Source organism: Capra hircus, chromosome 10 (genome assembly GCF_001704415.2).
Source record: "Capra hircus breed San Clemente chromosome 10, ASM170441v1, whole genome shotgun sequence".
NCBI classification, from domain to species: domain Eukaryota; kingdom Metazoa; phylum Chordata; class Mammalia; order Artiodactyla; family Bovidae; genus Capra; species Capra hircus.
The window spans coordinates 96,470,273-96,483,307 of record NC_030817.1 but is presented as its reverse complement, the minus strand read 5'-3'; the positions used below and the strand labels follow the sequence as shown (position 1 = coordinate 96,483,307).

Below are 13,035 nucleotides of genomic sequence, written 5' to 3'. Positions count from 1 at the left end.
GTAGTCAGCCCAGGGCCCAGAATGTAGCAGACACATTGTTATTACTTTGTAGTGGTGAAGAACTCGAGTATGTAAAGTCAGAATTTTAGAGCTAGAAGTTAAAATTTTTTTTTTCCCCTTCACAGTAGGATTGAGAGAGAAAAACTCAGCTTATGTTAATATTTTTCCTTGAAATAATGTGAATTCTTTATTTGTCAGCACAGAATAGTAGATTTCAGGGGGGATTGGATATACAGGAGAAGAGTACCTTTCCAACTTGGTTTTTCAAAAATTATTTTCTTTAAAATTGAAAAAAAAATTGTTTTCAGGTTGAGATTATTTTAGACTTAAAAGAGTGATAAATATTAATACAATACAAAGAATTTTCAATACCATATCTTCAACCAGATTCTTCAAATTTAACATGTTCCATAACTTCAAGTAGGTAATTAAAATCAAGAAATTTACACTTACAGAATACTGTTATCTGCAGAGTGCATGCAGAATTTCCCAGCTGTGCCATTAACGTGACTTTTCTCGTTGGGTGCACAGGTGAGGTCGTGCACTGTGCTCCTTCTCCTGTCCTCCAGGCCTCCTTCGCTCTGTTAGCTCATAATAGTTCTTCACCGTTGTATGCCGTTCATCTCATGCCTTTTGTGCCTTGATCCTTTGAAGAGTGCTAGCCAGTTATTTCACAGAGGATTCCTCAGTTTGGATTTGATGTTTCTTAATGGTTGAATTTGGGTTATATGTTTTTGAATATCACAAGTAATGTTATGTCCTTCTCAAATGCATCATATCAGGATATGCATGATGTCATTTTGTCCCGTTACTTGTGATAAAGTGCCTGCCAGGTTTACCTACTGAAACTTCTCTTGCTCCTTTGTACTTAGGATTATCTTATGGAGAATAATTTTGATAGTATATACATAATATTTTTTTGAATCATAATTTGGTCATTACTTTTTAGCATCTTTTCATGATTCCTGCCTGAATTATTGTGGTGTTTGCCAAATGGTGATTTTTTTTCATGATTTTTCTATTTATTTGTTGATATTCTGTAAGGGAAAGCTACGATTTTTATTCATTTTATTTTAAGTCAGTGCTCAAAATACCAATTGTAGGGACTTCCCTGGTGGTCCAGTGGTTAAGAATTTGCCTTCCAATGCAGGGGTTACCGATTTGATACTGTACTATTGCCTGGAAAATCCCATGAACAGGGGAGCCTGGTAGGCTACAGTCCATGGGGTCGCAAAGAGTCAGACACAATTGAGCAATTTCATTTCACTTCACTTCAGGGAACTGAAAAGATCCCAAATACTGTGAGACAGCTAGGCCCATGGGCCACAACTAAGTCCTGACACAGCCGCATAAGTAAATACGTAAATACATATTTTTAAAAATACCAGTTGTGTCCGACTCTTTGCGACCCCATGGGCTGTAGCCTGCCAGCTTCCTCTGTCCACGGGACTCTCCAGGGCAGGAATACTGCAGTGGGCTGCCATTTCCTCCTCCAGCAGATCTTCCCAACCCAGGATCAAACCTGCGTTTTGTATCCTCCATTTCCTGCATTGCAGGTGGATTCTTTACCACTGTGTGCTATTACCATCATTAGCCTTTAAATTTTTTTCATTTTTATTTTAAAAAATAGAAATTAATCACACAGTAAGAATCACTGAGTTCTTTAAGAATTCTTAAAGAATCATTATGACATGAATACAGAAAACAGCCCTTTCATCAACTCAGTTTTTTCATATTGAAGTCAAGAATTTAATTTGTTTCAATTAACTGCTACATGGTAAATGCACAATAAATGTCTCATTTTTACTGATAGAAAACATATCTGTAATCATTGGCACGTTAGTGTCTAGGTCAGGTTTAATGGAAGTCCACTCCAGAATCCAATCATATGCTGACTCAAGTGCTATTTACGTACTTTAAACGTCACGCTTTCTATAGTCTGGATCTTATGTGCAACTGTTTTCATAGTTGTTCCTCAAAGGTAATTGGTCAGATTTTAAGTTCAGTCTGTCTTCCCTCGCTTTGTTAGTACATTTTTATTGATGTTTTTTGATTCTTTATTTGTGCTAAGCCAATGTTTCTCTAGAACATCTTGCTGCTGACTAAACAAAATTATTATTTTTTTGATCTCGGCCTATTTTTAAACTTATGCCTTCTATTCTTGGGTTTAAGGCATTTCTTGTCTTATAACATGTCAGTTTAACACTCATGTACTTTATTTAATATTATAGATTAGAAACAGTAGGATTGGTTGCTCCTGAAATTTAGCAGAAGTCTGTAAGCCCAGAAATGCTTTATATTTTTATCTAGATAGTTTAAAGAAGGGCCTGCCAAATCAGTGATATTGCTTAGGGAAATTTTCATGATATTTATTTTATCTAGTGCACATTTTTATTTCTGCATCTATGTATCATATTTTAATCCTTGCTAACATATATTGAATACTTCTTTTGGCGAGGTACTGTTCTAAGCCCTTTATACTTATTCTTTTAATTATTAAAACAACTCTGTGGCATAGGTACCATTATTATGCCCAAATGAGGCTTGGAGTTAAATAACTGGCCCTAGTTTTCATTGTTAGAGGCTAAGCTGTAATTTTAGTAGCCTACTAAGTACTCTTAGGTACTAAGCTTGTGATAGATTCCTGTGACCCAGGCATTATTGTTATTGTTCAGTTACCTAGTCGTGTCCCACTCTGCGACCCCATGGACTGCAGCACACCAGGCCTCTCTGTCCCTCACCATATTCCTAAATTTGCCCAAGTTCATGTCCACAGCATCAGTGATGCCATCCAGCCGTCTCATCCTCTGACACCCTCTTCGCCTTCTGCCCTCAATCTTTCCTAGCATCAGAGACTTTTCCAATGAGTCAACAGTTTGCATCAGATGACCAAATTACTGGAGCTTCAGCTTTAGCATCAGTCCTTCCAATGAATATTCAGTGTTGATTTCCCTTAAGATTGACTGGTTTGATCTCCTTGCTGTCCATGGGATTCTCAGGAGTCTTCTCCGGAACCATAGTTTGAAAGCATCATTTCTTTGACGCTCCTTCGTCTTTACCGTCCAGCTGTTACAATTGTTTGTGATCACTGGGAAAACCATAGCCTTGACTATACAGACCTTTGTCTGCAGAGTAACGTCTCTGCTTTCAGGACACTGTCTAGGTTTGTCATAGCTTTCCTGCCAAGAAGCAGATATGTTCTGATTTCATGGCTGCAGTCAACATCTGCTGTGATTTTAGAGCCCAAGAAATACAGACCCAGGCATATAACTTTGTAATTAAAGAGAGAGGAGACCCAAGGAAGTTTTGTTGTTAGAAGGGCACTGGTAAGGGAGACTCAGTTTACTATTACGTGAATGTGGCATTTTTTCTGAATATCTTTATGTTTATATTTATTTTTAGAAAGCTATATAAGTATTAAAATGCAGGAAAACCTAAAAAATTATTCTTAGTAAATTAAAAGTAATTTTTCTCCCACAAGCCTTTGAATTTCTAAGGCCAGAGATTAATGAGTAGCTACTTAGAAGATAACAGTTACCTTGAAATCGACTTTTAAACTTTTATCATTAAAAATGAAATACAAGAGGGTGCCATTTACCATGCCACTTCTGGTTTTTTACTTTTTATCTTTCTGTTTGTGAAATACAATGCAGCAACAACTGTATTATTTTTTGATTGTTCCCAAAGCCCATTAATTTGTTTTTTTATTAATTTCTTAATTACAGTTTGTAGATTATTAGTTTTGTATTGACCTTATCCATGTAACAGATTGGTAGTGTGTATCTGCCTTGGGGCTTTCGATTCTAATTATAAGTAATTCTTGCTAACTTGAAAGCGAAGAGTTTTTTGAAGCAGGTTTTTAAGTTTTCAACTAAACTTAGCATTTGAACACCTCAAATCTTAAAAATTCTTTTCCTAAGTTAAGAGCATGTAGTTGTAATGATATTTTGCTGCAAGGCACTTTTAAAAAAAGCATTTACATTTTTCATAGGTGGTATTACTCTGGTTTAAATATTGACAACTTTTTCCCTAACTTCCAAAGTTTTGGCAACCACATAATTTCCTTTCTTTTATATCAGTGTTTATTAGCAGAATTAGAATTTTCTATTTTTGTTTTAACTTGTAATCATCATATATGTTAAACAACCAGATAAATAGTAGTGGCTTTGGCTAGCAGATGTGTTTTGGGCACTCTGTTAGGGGTCAGTCACATAGGCAGGTGATACTTCTGTGACTGAACTACTTAAGCTTCAGAACCTGAGAGAAAAAAATGTGTTCATCGTAAATCACATTGTCAGCATAAACTGTCTGGTCACGCTGGTACAGTGTGGCCCAGGTTCTCAGGCATGCAGAAACACTCTTATCAGACAGAACCTTCCAAGGGCTCAGAGCTGGGTTCCCAGGAACTAGGCAGAGACTAGTCCGTAAGCAGTCCATTTTGGGGAATGGGGAGGGTTGAACAAACCAGGCTTAATGGGTTACCCTTTTCCCATACAAGGTCATACAAGGAATTCTAGCCAGAGTTTGAGTCCAGGTCAGTCTGATTCGAAAAGCCTGTGCTCTGTCCGTGAGTTTGAATTTTAATGATCTTTTATCCTGGTTTGCTAATTAAAAACTGCTGTCTCTGTTAGATGTGGTTGAGACTTGGACCGTGCCTGTCCAGCTTGACAGACGCTTATGACAGGCTTTCTCTTTTCCTCATGTCAAGAAAGGCAGCCTGATTTGAGTATTTGTCAGTAGTTTTATAAGTAATGGTGCTAACAATTTCTGGTTCTTAATAATTTTCAGAGAAGTTTATTTTGGTTATTACCATATTGAAAATTAGTTTAGAAGAGTAGTCTATAATTATTCCTTTTGTACTTAATACAGTTTTCAATTTAAAAAAGAGAAATGTGATAGTGGAGTTAGACATTTTAGTTCTCAGTTACAAATTGTCTGCCTTGTAGGTAATAGATTTGAATGAACTTGTATAGTTCTCAAAAGCTTTTAACCTTTTTTTCTTTTCTTTAGGTATTTGTGGAAACATTAGACAAGTGTTTTGAAAACGTCTGTGAACTGGATTTAATTTTCCATGTAGACAAGGTACAGCTTCTATGTTATCAAATTTTCTAAGCTTTTTATCTTAGAAAAATTTTAATTTGTATTTGTCAAAGTAAAAATAAATTTAGTGAATAATGCTATTTCTAATCCTTTATTCAGTTCGTTAGTTGTGTTTACTATGAGCCAGGTACTATGTTTAGTGAAGAAGCTTCAGACCCCGACCTAGAGGAATTCACATCTAGAGGATGAGATGGGAATGGAGGAAATTACATTTAAACTGGATTTTTTTTAATATATAAAAAAAGGTTAAAGGGTTCATAGATATTTCACAGACAGAAAAGGAGAGGATGACTCTACAGGCAGAGATATAAAATACATGCGTTTTGTGAGGGGAAGATTTGATATTGATCATGAAACCTAATTTTAAAGTACCTTTACAGCCATGGATTTGGGACTTCATTCTGAACCAATTTAATTTCTTAAAACAAGTGTTTTTTGGCATTGTTGTTGCTTTGTTTGTTCATTTTTGAGGGGGACAAAACAAAATAATTTTGTGCTTTAAGGATGGTGGATTGGTAGGTGGGAGAGTAAAGACAAGGAAATAAATTAGAAGTGTACTGCAGTAGTCCAGGAAGAAATGAACTAAGGCAGAGGAGTTGAGATGAAAGAAGGTAAAATTGATAGGACTTGATGGTCTATTGAAAGGAGGTGAGAACAAGGAAGAATTACTGAATTCTGTAGCCTGAATGACGGAATTCTTCAGTGTTACTGGCTCTTGGGGATAGGGAATTTATGAGAGATTCCACTTCTACTATACATGGATTTTTTTCTCTGTTAAGTTGATAAAATGTAACATTGTTTTGAATGGCTAAATCATTGAATAAAATTGTTGGGAAATAATATGAAAATTTTAACAAAAAATTGTGATTTTTAAAAGTCAGCTTCATTGAAATGTAATTCACATACATAAAATTCAGCAGCTTTAAGCATACATTTTACTAAGTTTTGGCAAATGCATTTAGTTATGTATACTACCACAATCAAAACATAACAAAAAGAATGCATTTTATTATTTGTGAACATCAGAAGAATACATTTACCATTAGCCAGTCCTTTAGGTCACATTTCTCATCTACTAAGTGATGTAATTTCATATATTGACTCATTTTGCACAAAGAACTTAACCTTGACATTTTTAAGAGAATTCTTTTTGGTTTTCTATTGCTTTTTTCTATTATCTATCTTATGCTGTTTGCACTTACAAAGACACCTGTTATTTTTAGGCCTTAGGGTTCACAATATTCTAAAGTATGTTTTGGTTCATGGTTAAAATGTTTAACAGAGAAGGCAATGGCACCCCACTCCAGTACTCTTGCCTGGAAAATCCCATGGATGGAGGAGCCTGGTAGGCTGCAGTCCATGGGGTCGCTAAGAGTCTGACACAACTGAGCGACTTCACTTTCACTTTTCACTTTCATGCATTGCAGAAGGAAATGGCAACCCACTCCAGTGTTCTTGCCTGGAGAATCCCAGGGACGGGGGAGCCTGGTGGGCTGCCGTCTATGGGGTCGCACAGAGTCGGACACGACTGAAGCGACTTAGCAGTAGCAGTAGTAAAATGTTTAAAGTTCTATCTTTAAAATGACTGCTCAAAGATCATTGGCTTATATGTTACATGTAGCAATTTTTTGAGAAAATCAGGGATTCTATTGTAAAATGTTGCAGTAAGAGTAAAGTTGTTGCGTTTGTAATAGAAAAATTTTCCATAATAGAAAAATTTTCCTTAATAGAAAAATTAAATTCAACATATATATATACCTTCCATACATGACACATGGTGTTTTTATAACTTCTATTTTACATTAATATACATTCATTTTAGAAAAATCAGAAAAAACAAAGAAGAAAATAAATAGAAGCCATCTCAATTTCAGAGATTGTCTAGTATTAAAAGATAAATTGAGGCACATTAAACATTTTAAGTTTATTTGCATAAAAATGGATTCAGATTGGTCAACACCAAACCGGAAGTGGTTATGAGCACTCCACTGATGCAAGCTAAATGAAAGACGTTTATAGAGAAGAAGCAGAAGCAAAGCAAGGGAATTATCTGATGAAAGTGAAAAAGTGAAAGTTGCTTGAAAGTAAAAGTGAGTGGCTATTGGGTGAAAGTGAAAGTTGCTCAGTTGTATCCAACTCTTTGTGACCCCATGGACTATGTGGAATTCTCCAGGCCAGAATACTGGAGTGGGTAGCCTTTGCCTTCTCCAGTGGGTCTTTCCAACCCAGGGATCGAACCCAGGTCTCCCGCATTGCAGGCAGGTTCTTTACCAACTGGGCTATCAGGGAAGCCCTGGCTGTTGCTTAAGCAGTTACATTATTTGGGAAAGCCAGGTTGGCTGTGTATGTTGGTTGTTCTTAGGTTTTGATTTCTTAACCTTGAGGCATTTCAGGCTTAGGTTTTACTTTGCTCATGCAGACTGTTACTGTATTAGAACTACCTTGGTCTAATCACCTCCTTGTTTAATTGACACTAGTGTTAGCATTTTAGAGTATGTGTATTTCTAGATTTGGGGGTACAATTAAGTACACAAGCAAATACGTCTTTATAGGGTCATACATATAGTATACATAGCCTGTTCATATCACACAACCATATATCACTGTTTTGGAACCTGCCAAAATTAGCAGTGCCTCTTCTTTATGGCCTCAAATCTTGTTTTAATTTTTCTTCAATGCAATGAGAAAAAAGCTTCAGTTTAACAGAAGTTACAGTCCAGTCAAATAGACATTTCTTGTCCCTGTTATTTGTTGATGTTCAGCTGCTAAGTCATGTCCAACTCTTTGCAGCCCCATGAACTACAGCACTCCAGGCTCCTCTGTCCTCCACTGTCTCCCGAAATTTGCCCAGACTCATGTCCATTTAATCAGTGATGCCATCCAACCATCTCATCCTCTACTGCCCCCTTCTCCTTTTGTTTACAGGCTTTCCCAGCATCAGGGTCTTTTTCTGTCCCTATACTCTCTATCTAAAACAGTGCTCATCTTTTTTTTTACCCCTTCTGTGAAAACAGGCTTGTTTTCAGCTTCCAAGCAACCCTGGACCTTCTAGCAGTCAGGGATCTCCTAAATATCTTAGCTCATTTCTTCTTAGGGGCAAATACAGTGTTCTGCACAATTCTCTGAGTGCTGTTAGACCACACTTTGGTAAAGGAAAGAAGGAAGTTGTAAAGAATGCCCGTTCTGTTATCAGTCAAGATGGATTAGTTTATGCTACAGTGACAAATACCAGATTATTTCTAATTTATGCAGTATGCTATCTCTCTGGGATCCATGGTAACAAAGCTGATAGTATCTGGAAAATCATCAGTTTTTATGTTAGAGAGAAATGAGTTTTCATGGGTAAATTTATCTGCCTTTTTGCCAGTGTTTTACCACTAGAAACTAACTTTCTAATCTCCAATGCAATAATTTCCATGTGGCCTACTAACCAACCCCTAAGCCATTGTCTTTTCCTTTATTGTGATTGTTGTTGAGCTTCTCATTACCAGCCTTTACGTAACAGTTTCTTTATCAGTCACATAAGCTAATATTTGTAGTCACCCTGAAGAATGGAACAGTACCCCCAACCCAAAATTTATTTGGGTGTAGAGACTGAAGATACCACATGTACACCAAGAAGATCTGATATGAGACGGCTTATCAGTCACATAATCGTGTTTAGGGGGAGAACAAGAACAGTGACTATCGTGGGGTTTCATGTGGTTGGGACTGGAATGAGGGTTTCCACATGTAGCTCAGGTCTTGCATAGTTTGAATTTCCTGGCAGTGTAAAGGAAGGAGAACATGGACTTTCTTACCAGTTCTGCCAGAAGTGGGCAGGAGAGGAAGGGAGATCAGTGGGGCTTGTAAACTGTCAGCAGGCAGACATCAAAAATAGAGACAAACTCTTCATTACAGTGCAGATACGTTACAGTCATAAGATCTAAAATATGAGTAACTTGGTTTATTTCTTACTTACATGGCCATTGTGGGTTTACTGGGAAGGTCTGCTTATTTGCTCAATTGTGTTACCTGCCCATTTCTTGCACACCCCGGCTCTAATTGAGCAGCCCCAGGTTGTTGATACTACTGCAACACACCATCAAATCCCAGGGCAAAGATGATAGAGCTAAAGATTTATAAAGAGCTTGGTTTGGAGCATGTATGACTTTGACAATGACAGCTATAATGTGCTCTATTTTTCCCTGCTTCTTCCCCCATCCCCCCAAAAAAAGATCAGAGTAAGGGATATCTAATTGGAGGCCTCAGTATCTTTCCTACCCTTCGGGCCAAGAGAATGAAGAATTAAGAGCTGAGGTGGTTTCCTCTAGCCCACTGTCACTTAGGGAGTTTGATAGCCAGTCCTTAAACCACAGGACATAGGGTAAGAGTCTCCTTTACCTTCCACCAACGGAAGAAATGAACCTTTAAGAGATCTCAGCAACCACACCTAAGTACCAGTGAGTAAGCAGAGAAAAAAATGTATATATAGAAGTACTATGTTATAAAAAACATAGGAAATTAACATATGATGCAATTTTATTAACTAAAATACAGATTTTGCTCAAATCTTATACTGATGTCCATTGCTTGTTTTCTTTTTAAAAAAGCCATCTCAACAAGAGAAATGAAAAATAGGCTGAACAATCAGTACGTATGCTCCATGAGAAAGCATATGTAACTACTAGAGGAGTTGGTGGAATTTCTGGGAAAGGAAAAAAATGTCAAAGTTAAAATTTTCAGGGGATAAATTTAAACAGACACATCTGAGTAAATAGAAAGGTAGAACACATTGTCCATATTGTAGCATAAAAAGTCAAGAAAGACTGAAAATGTTATTTGTGGTTAATGTTATATGTTCATGGTTAAAAGTTATATGTGGTTAATATTAACTGCATACTATAGAACCAGTTGCTTCCTCAGCAGAGACTTTCTTCAGGTTCATGACATTATCAGGTGAAAGTTTTGATTTATATAGGACTTTGATATGTCAGCTATCCTCCTGAAGAATAATTACACAAAAATTTAATGTATTTTTAGATTTAATAAAGTTCTAATAAATATATTTTGAGAGATAAAAAGAATGAAAATGGAAAGATAGGTCAAGGAAAATGGAACAAGAAATGTCTAATATAGAAGAGAGAAAGACTGAGGCATATTCAGCAATTTTAAAAATATTTATTGTTATTAGTATATTATAGTATATTAAAGTATGTTGCCAAATCAAATCTCTTATGATTATACAATGGAAGTAAGAAATAGATTTAAGGGACTAGATCTGATAGAGTGCCTGATGAACTATGGACCGAGCTTCGTGATACTGTACAGGAGACAGGGATCAAGACCATCTCCAAGAAAAAGAAATGTAAAAAAGCAAAATGGCTGTCTGAGGAGGCCTTACAAATAGCTGTGAAAAGAAGAGAAGCAAAAAAGCAAAGGAGAAAAGGAAGATATACCCATTTAAATGCCTAGTTCCAAAGAATAGCAAGGAGAGATTAGAAAGCCTTCCTCAGTGATCAGTGCAAAGAAATAAAGGAAAACAATAGAATAGGAAAGACTAGAGATCTCTTCAAGAAAATTAGAGATACCAAGAGAACATTTCATGCAAAGATGGGATCAATAAAAGACAGAAATGGACCTAACAGAAGCAGAAGATATTAAGAGGTAGCAAGAATACACAGAAGGACTGTACAAAAAAGATCTTCATGACCGAGATAATCATGATGGTATGATCACTCACCTAGAGCCAGACATCCTGGAATGTGAAGTCAAGTGGGTCTTAGGAATCATCACTACAAACAAAGCTAGTGGAGATGATGGAATTTCAGTTGAGCTATTTAAAATCCTAAAAGATGATGCTGTGAAAATGCTGTACTCAATATGTCAGCAAATTTGAAAATTCAGCAGTGGTTACAGGACTGGAAAAGGTCAGTTTTAATTCCATGCAAAAGAATGCTCAAACTACTGCACAATTGCACTCCATCTCACAGGCTAGTAAAGTAATGCTCAAAATTCTGCAAGCCAGGCTTCAACAATATGTGAACCATGAACTTCCAGATGTTCAAGCTGATTTTAGAAAAGGCAGAGGAACCAGAGATCAAATTGCCAACATTTGCTGGATCATCAAAAAAACAAAAGAGTTCCAGAAAAACATCTATTTCTGCTTTATTGACTATGCCAAAGCCTTTGATTGTGTGGATCACAATAAACTGGAAAATTCTTCAAGAGATGGGAATACCAGACCACCTGCCCTGCCTCTTGAGAAATCTGTATGCAGGTCAGGAAGCAACAGTTAGAACAGGACATGAAACAACAGACTGATTCCAAATAGGAAAAGGAGTACATTAAGGCTGTATATTGTCACCCTGCTTATTTAACTCATATGCAGAGTACATCATGAAAAACGCTGGGCTGGAAGAAGCACAAGCTGGACTCAAGATTGCTGGGAGAAATATCAATAAACTCAGATATGCAGATGATACCACACTTATGGCAGAAAGTGGAGAAGAACTAAAGAGCCTCTTGATGAAAGTGAAAGAGGAGAGTGAAAAAGTTGGCTTAAAGCTCAACACTCAGAAAACGAAGATCATGGCATCCGGTCCCATCACTTCATGGGAAATAGATGGGGAAACAGTGGAAACAGTGCCAGACTTTATTTTTTGGGCTCCAAAATCACTGCAGATGGTGACTGCAGCCATGAAATTAAAAGACGCTTACTCCTTGGAAGAAAAGTTATGACCAACCTAGACAGCATATTAAAAAGCAGAGACATTGCTTTGCCAACAAAGGTCCATCTAGTCAAGACTATGGTTTTTCCTGTGGTCATGTATGGATGTGAGGCTGTAAAGAAAGCTGAGCACAGAAGAACTGATGCTCTTGAACTGTGGTGTTGAAGAAGACTCTCGAGAGTCCCTTGGACTGCAAGGAGATCCAACCAGTCCATCCTAAAGGAAATCAGTCCTGGGTGTTCATTGGAAGGACTGATGTTGAAGCTGCTACTCCAATATCTTGGCCACCTGATGCGAAGAGCTGACTCATTTGAAAAGACCCTGGTGTTGGGAAAGATTGAAGGCAGGAGGAGAAGGGGATGACAGAGGATGAGATGGTTAGATGGCATCACCAGCTCAATGGATATGAGTTTGGGTAAACTTCGGGAGATGGTGATGGACAGGGAGGCCTGGCATGCTGCAGTTCATGGGGTCGCAAAGAGTGGGACGCGACTGAGCAACTGAACTAAAAGTATGTTGTATGCTTTCCCTTTCCATTTTGTCTTGAAAATGTTATGAAAATTTTGATGGACTAGCAAAATACACTCTTAATTCCTTTCAAAATCATTTTCAGAGTTGTCATAGTTTAGACTTTTCTTTCATGATGTAATATTAAAGGAGAGAGAAGTTCATGTGGAGATTGTGCTCTGGAGCAGCAGAACCTGCTCAGTTGCATCAATCTCAATGGTAAACACACACCTGTAGAACCAGGTACTTCCTTAGCAAACAAGCAAGTACTTTCTTCAGGCTAATGGCATTACCGAGTGAAAGCTTTGATTTGTATAACACTTTGACATGTCAGCTAACCTGTTGGAAAATTATTATACAAAAATTTAACATTTTTAGATTTAAGGAAGTTCTGATAAGTACGTTTTGAGAAGATATATTTCTGAAGGTAAGCTCTTTAAACTCAGAGACATCCATTTTCTTAAAATTTTTCATTATAGCTTTTTTATTTATAAATGCTTGTGAAGCTAAAGCATGATAAGAAAATATTATATTTCATTGATTCTAAAATGCTGATTTTCTTTCACCTATTTAACATTTTTGAGATCAGTTCAGTTCAGTCACTCAGCTGTGTCCGATTTTTGCAGCCCCATGGACTGCGGCACTCCAGGCTTCCCTGTCCATCACCAACTCCCGAAGCTTGCTCAAACTGATGTCCATTGAGTCCATGATGCCATCC

General features: G+C 37.1%; 1 protein-coding gene across 2 annotated transcripts in view; it reads left to right on the top strand.

Annotated features, from left to right (window-relative positions):
- Positions 1-13,035, top strand: part of AP3S1 (adaptor related protein complex 3 sigma 1 subunit) — a 72,177-nt gene that overhangs the window by 39,529 nt on the left and 19,613 nt on the right. For both annotated transcript variants that reach the window (XM_018053721.1, XM_018053722.1), the window contains exon 4: positions 5,011-5,082. In XM_018053721.1, the coding sequence (XP_017909210.1) occupies positions 5,011-5,082 (72 nt within the window). The remainder of the gene's footprint in view (positions 1-5,010; positions 5,083-13,035) is intronic.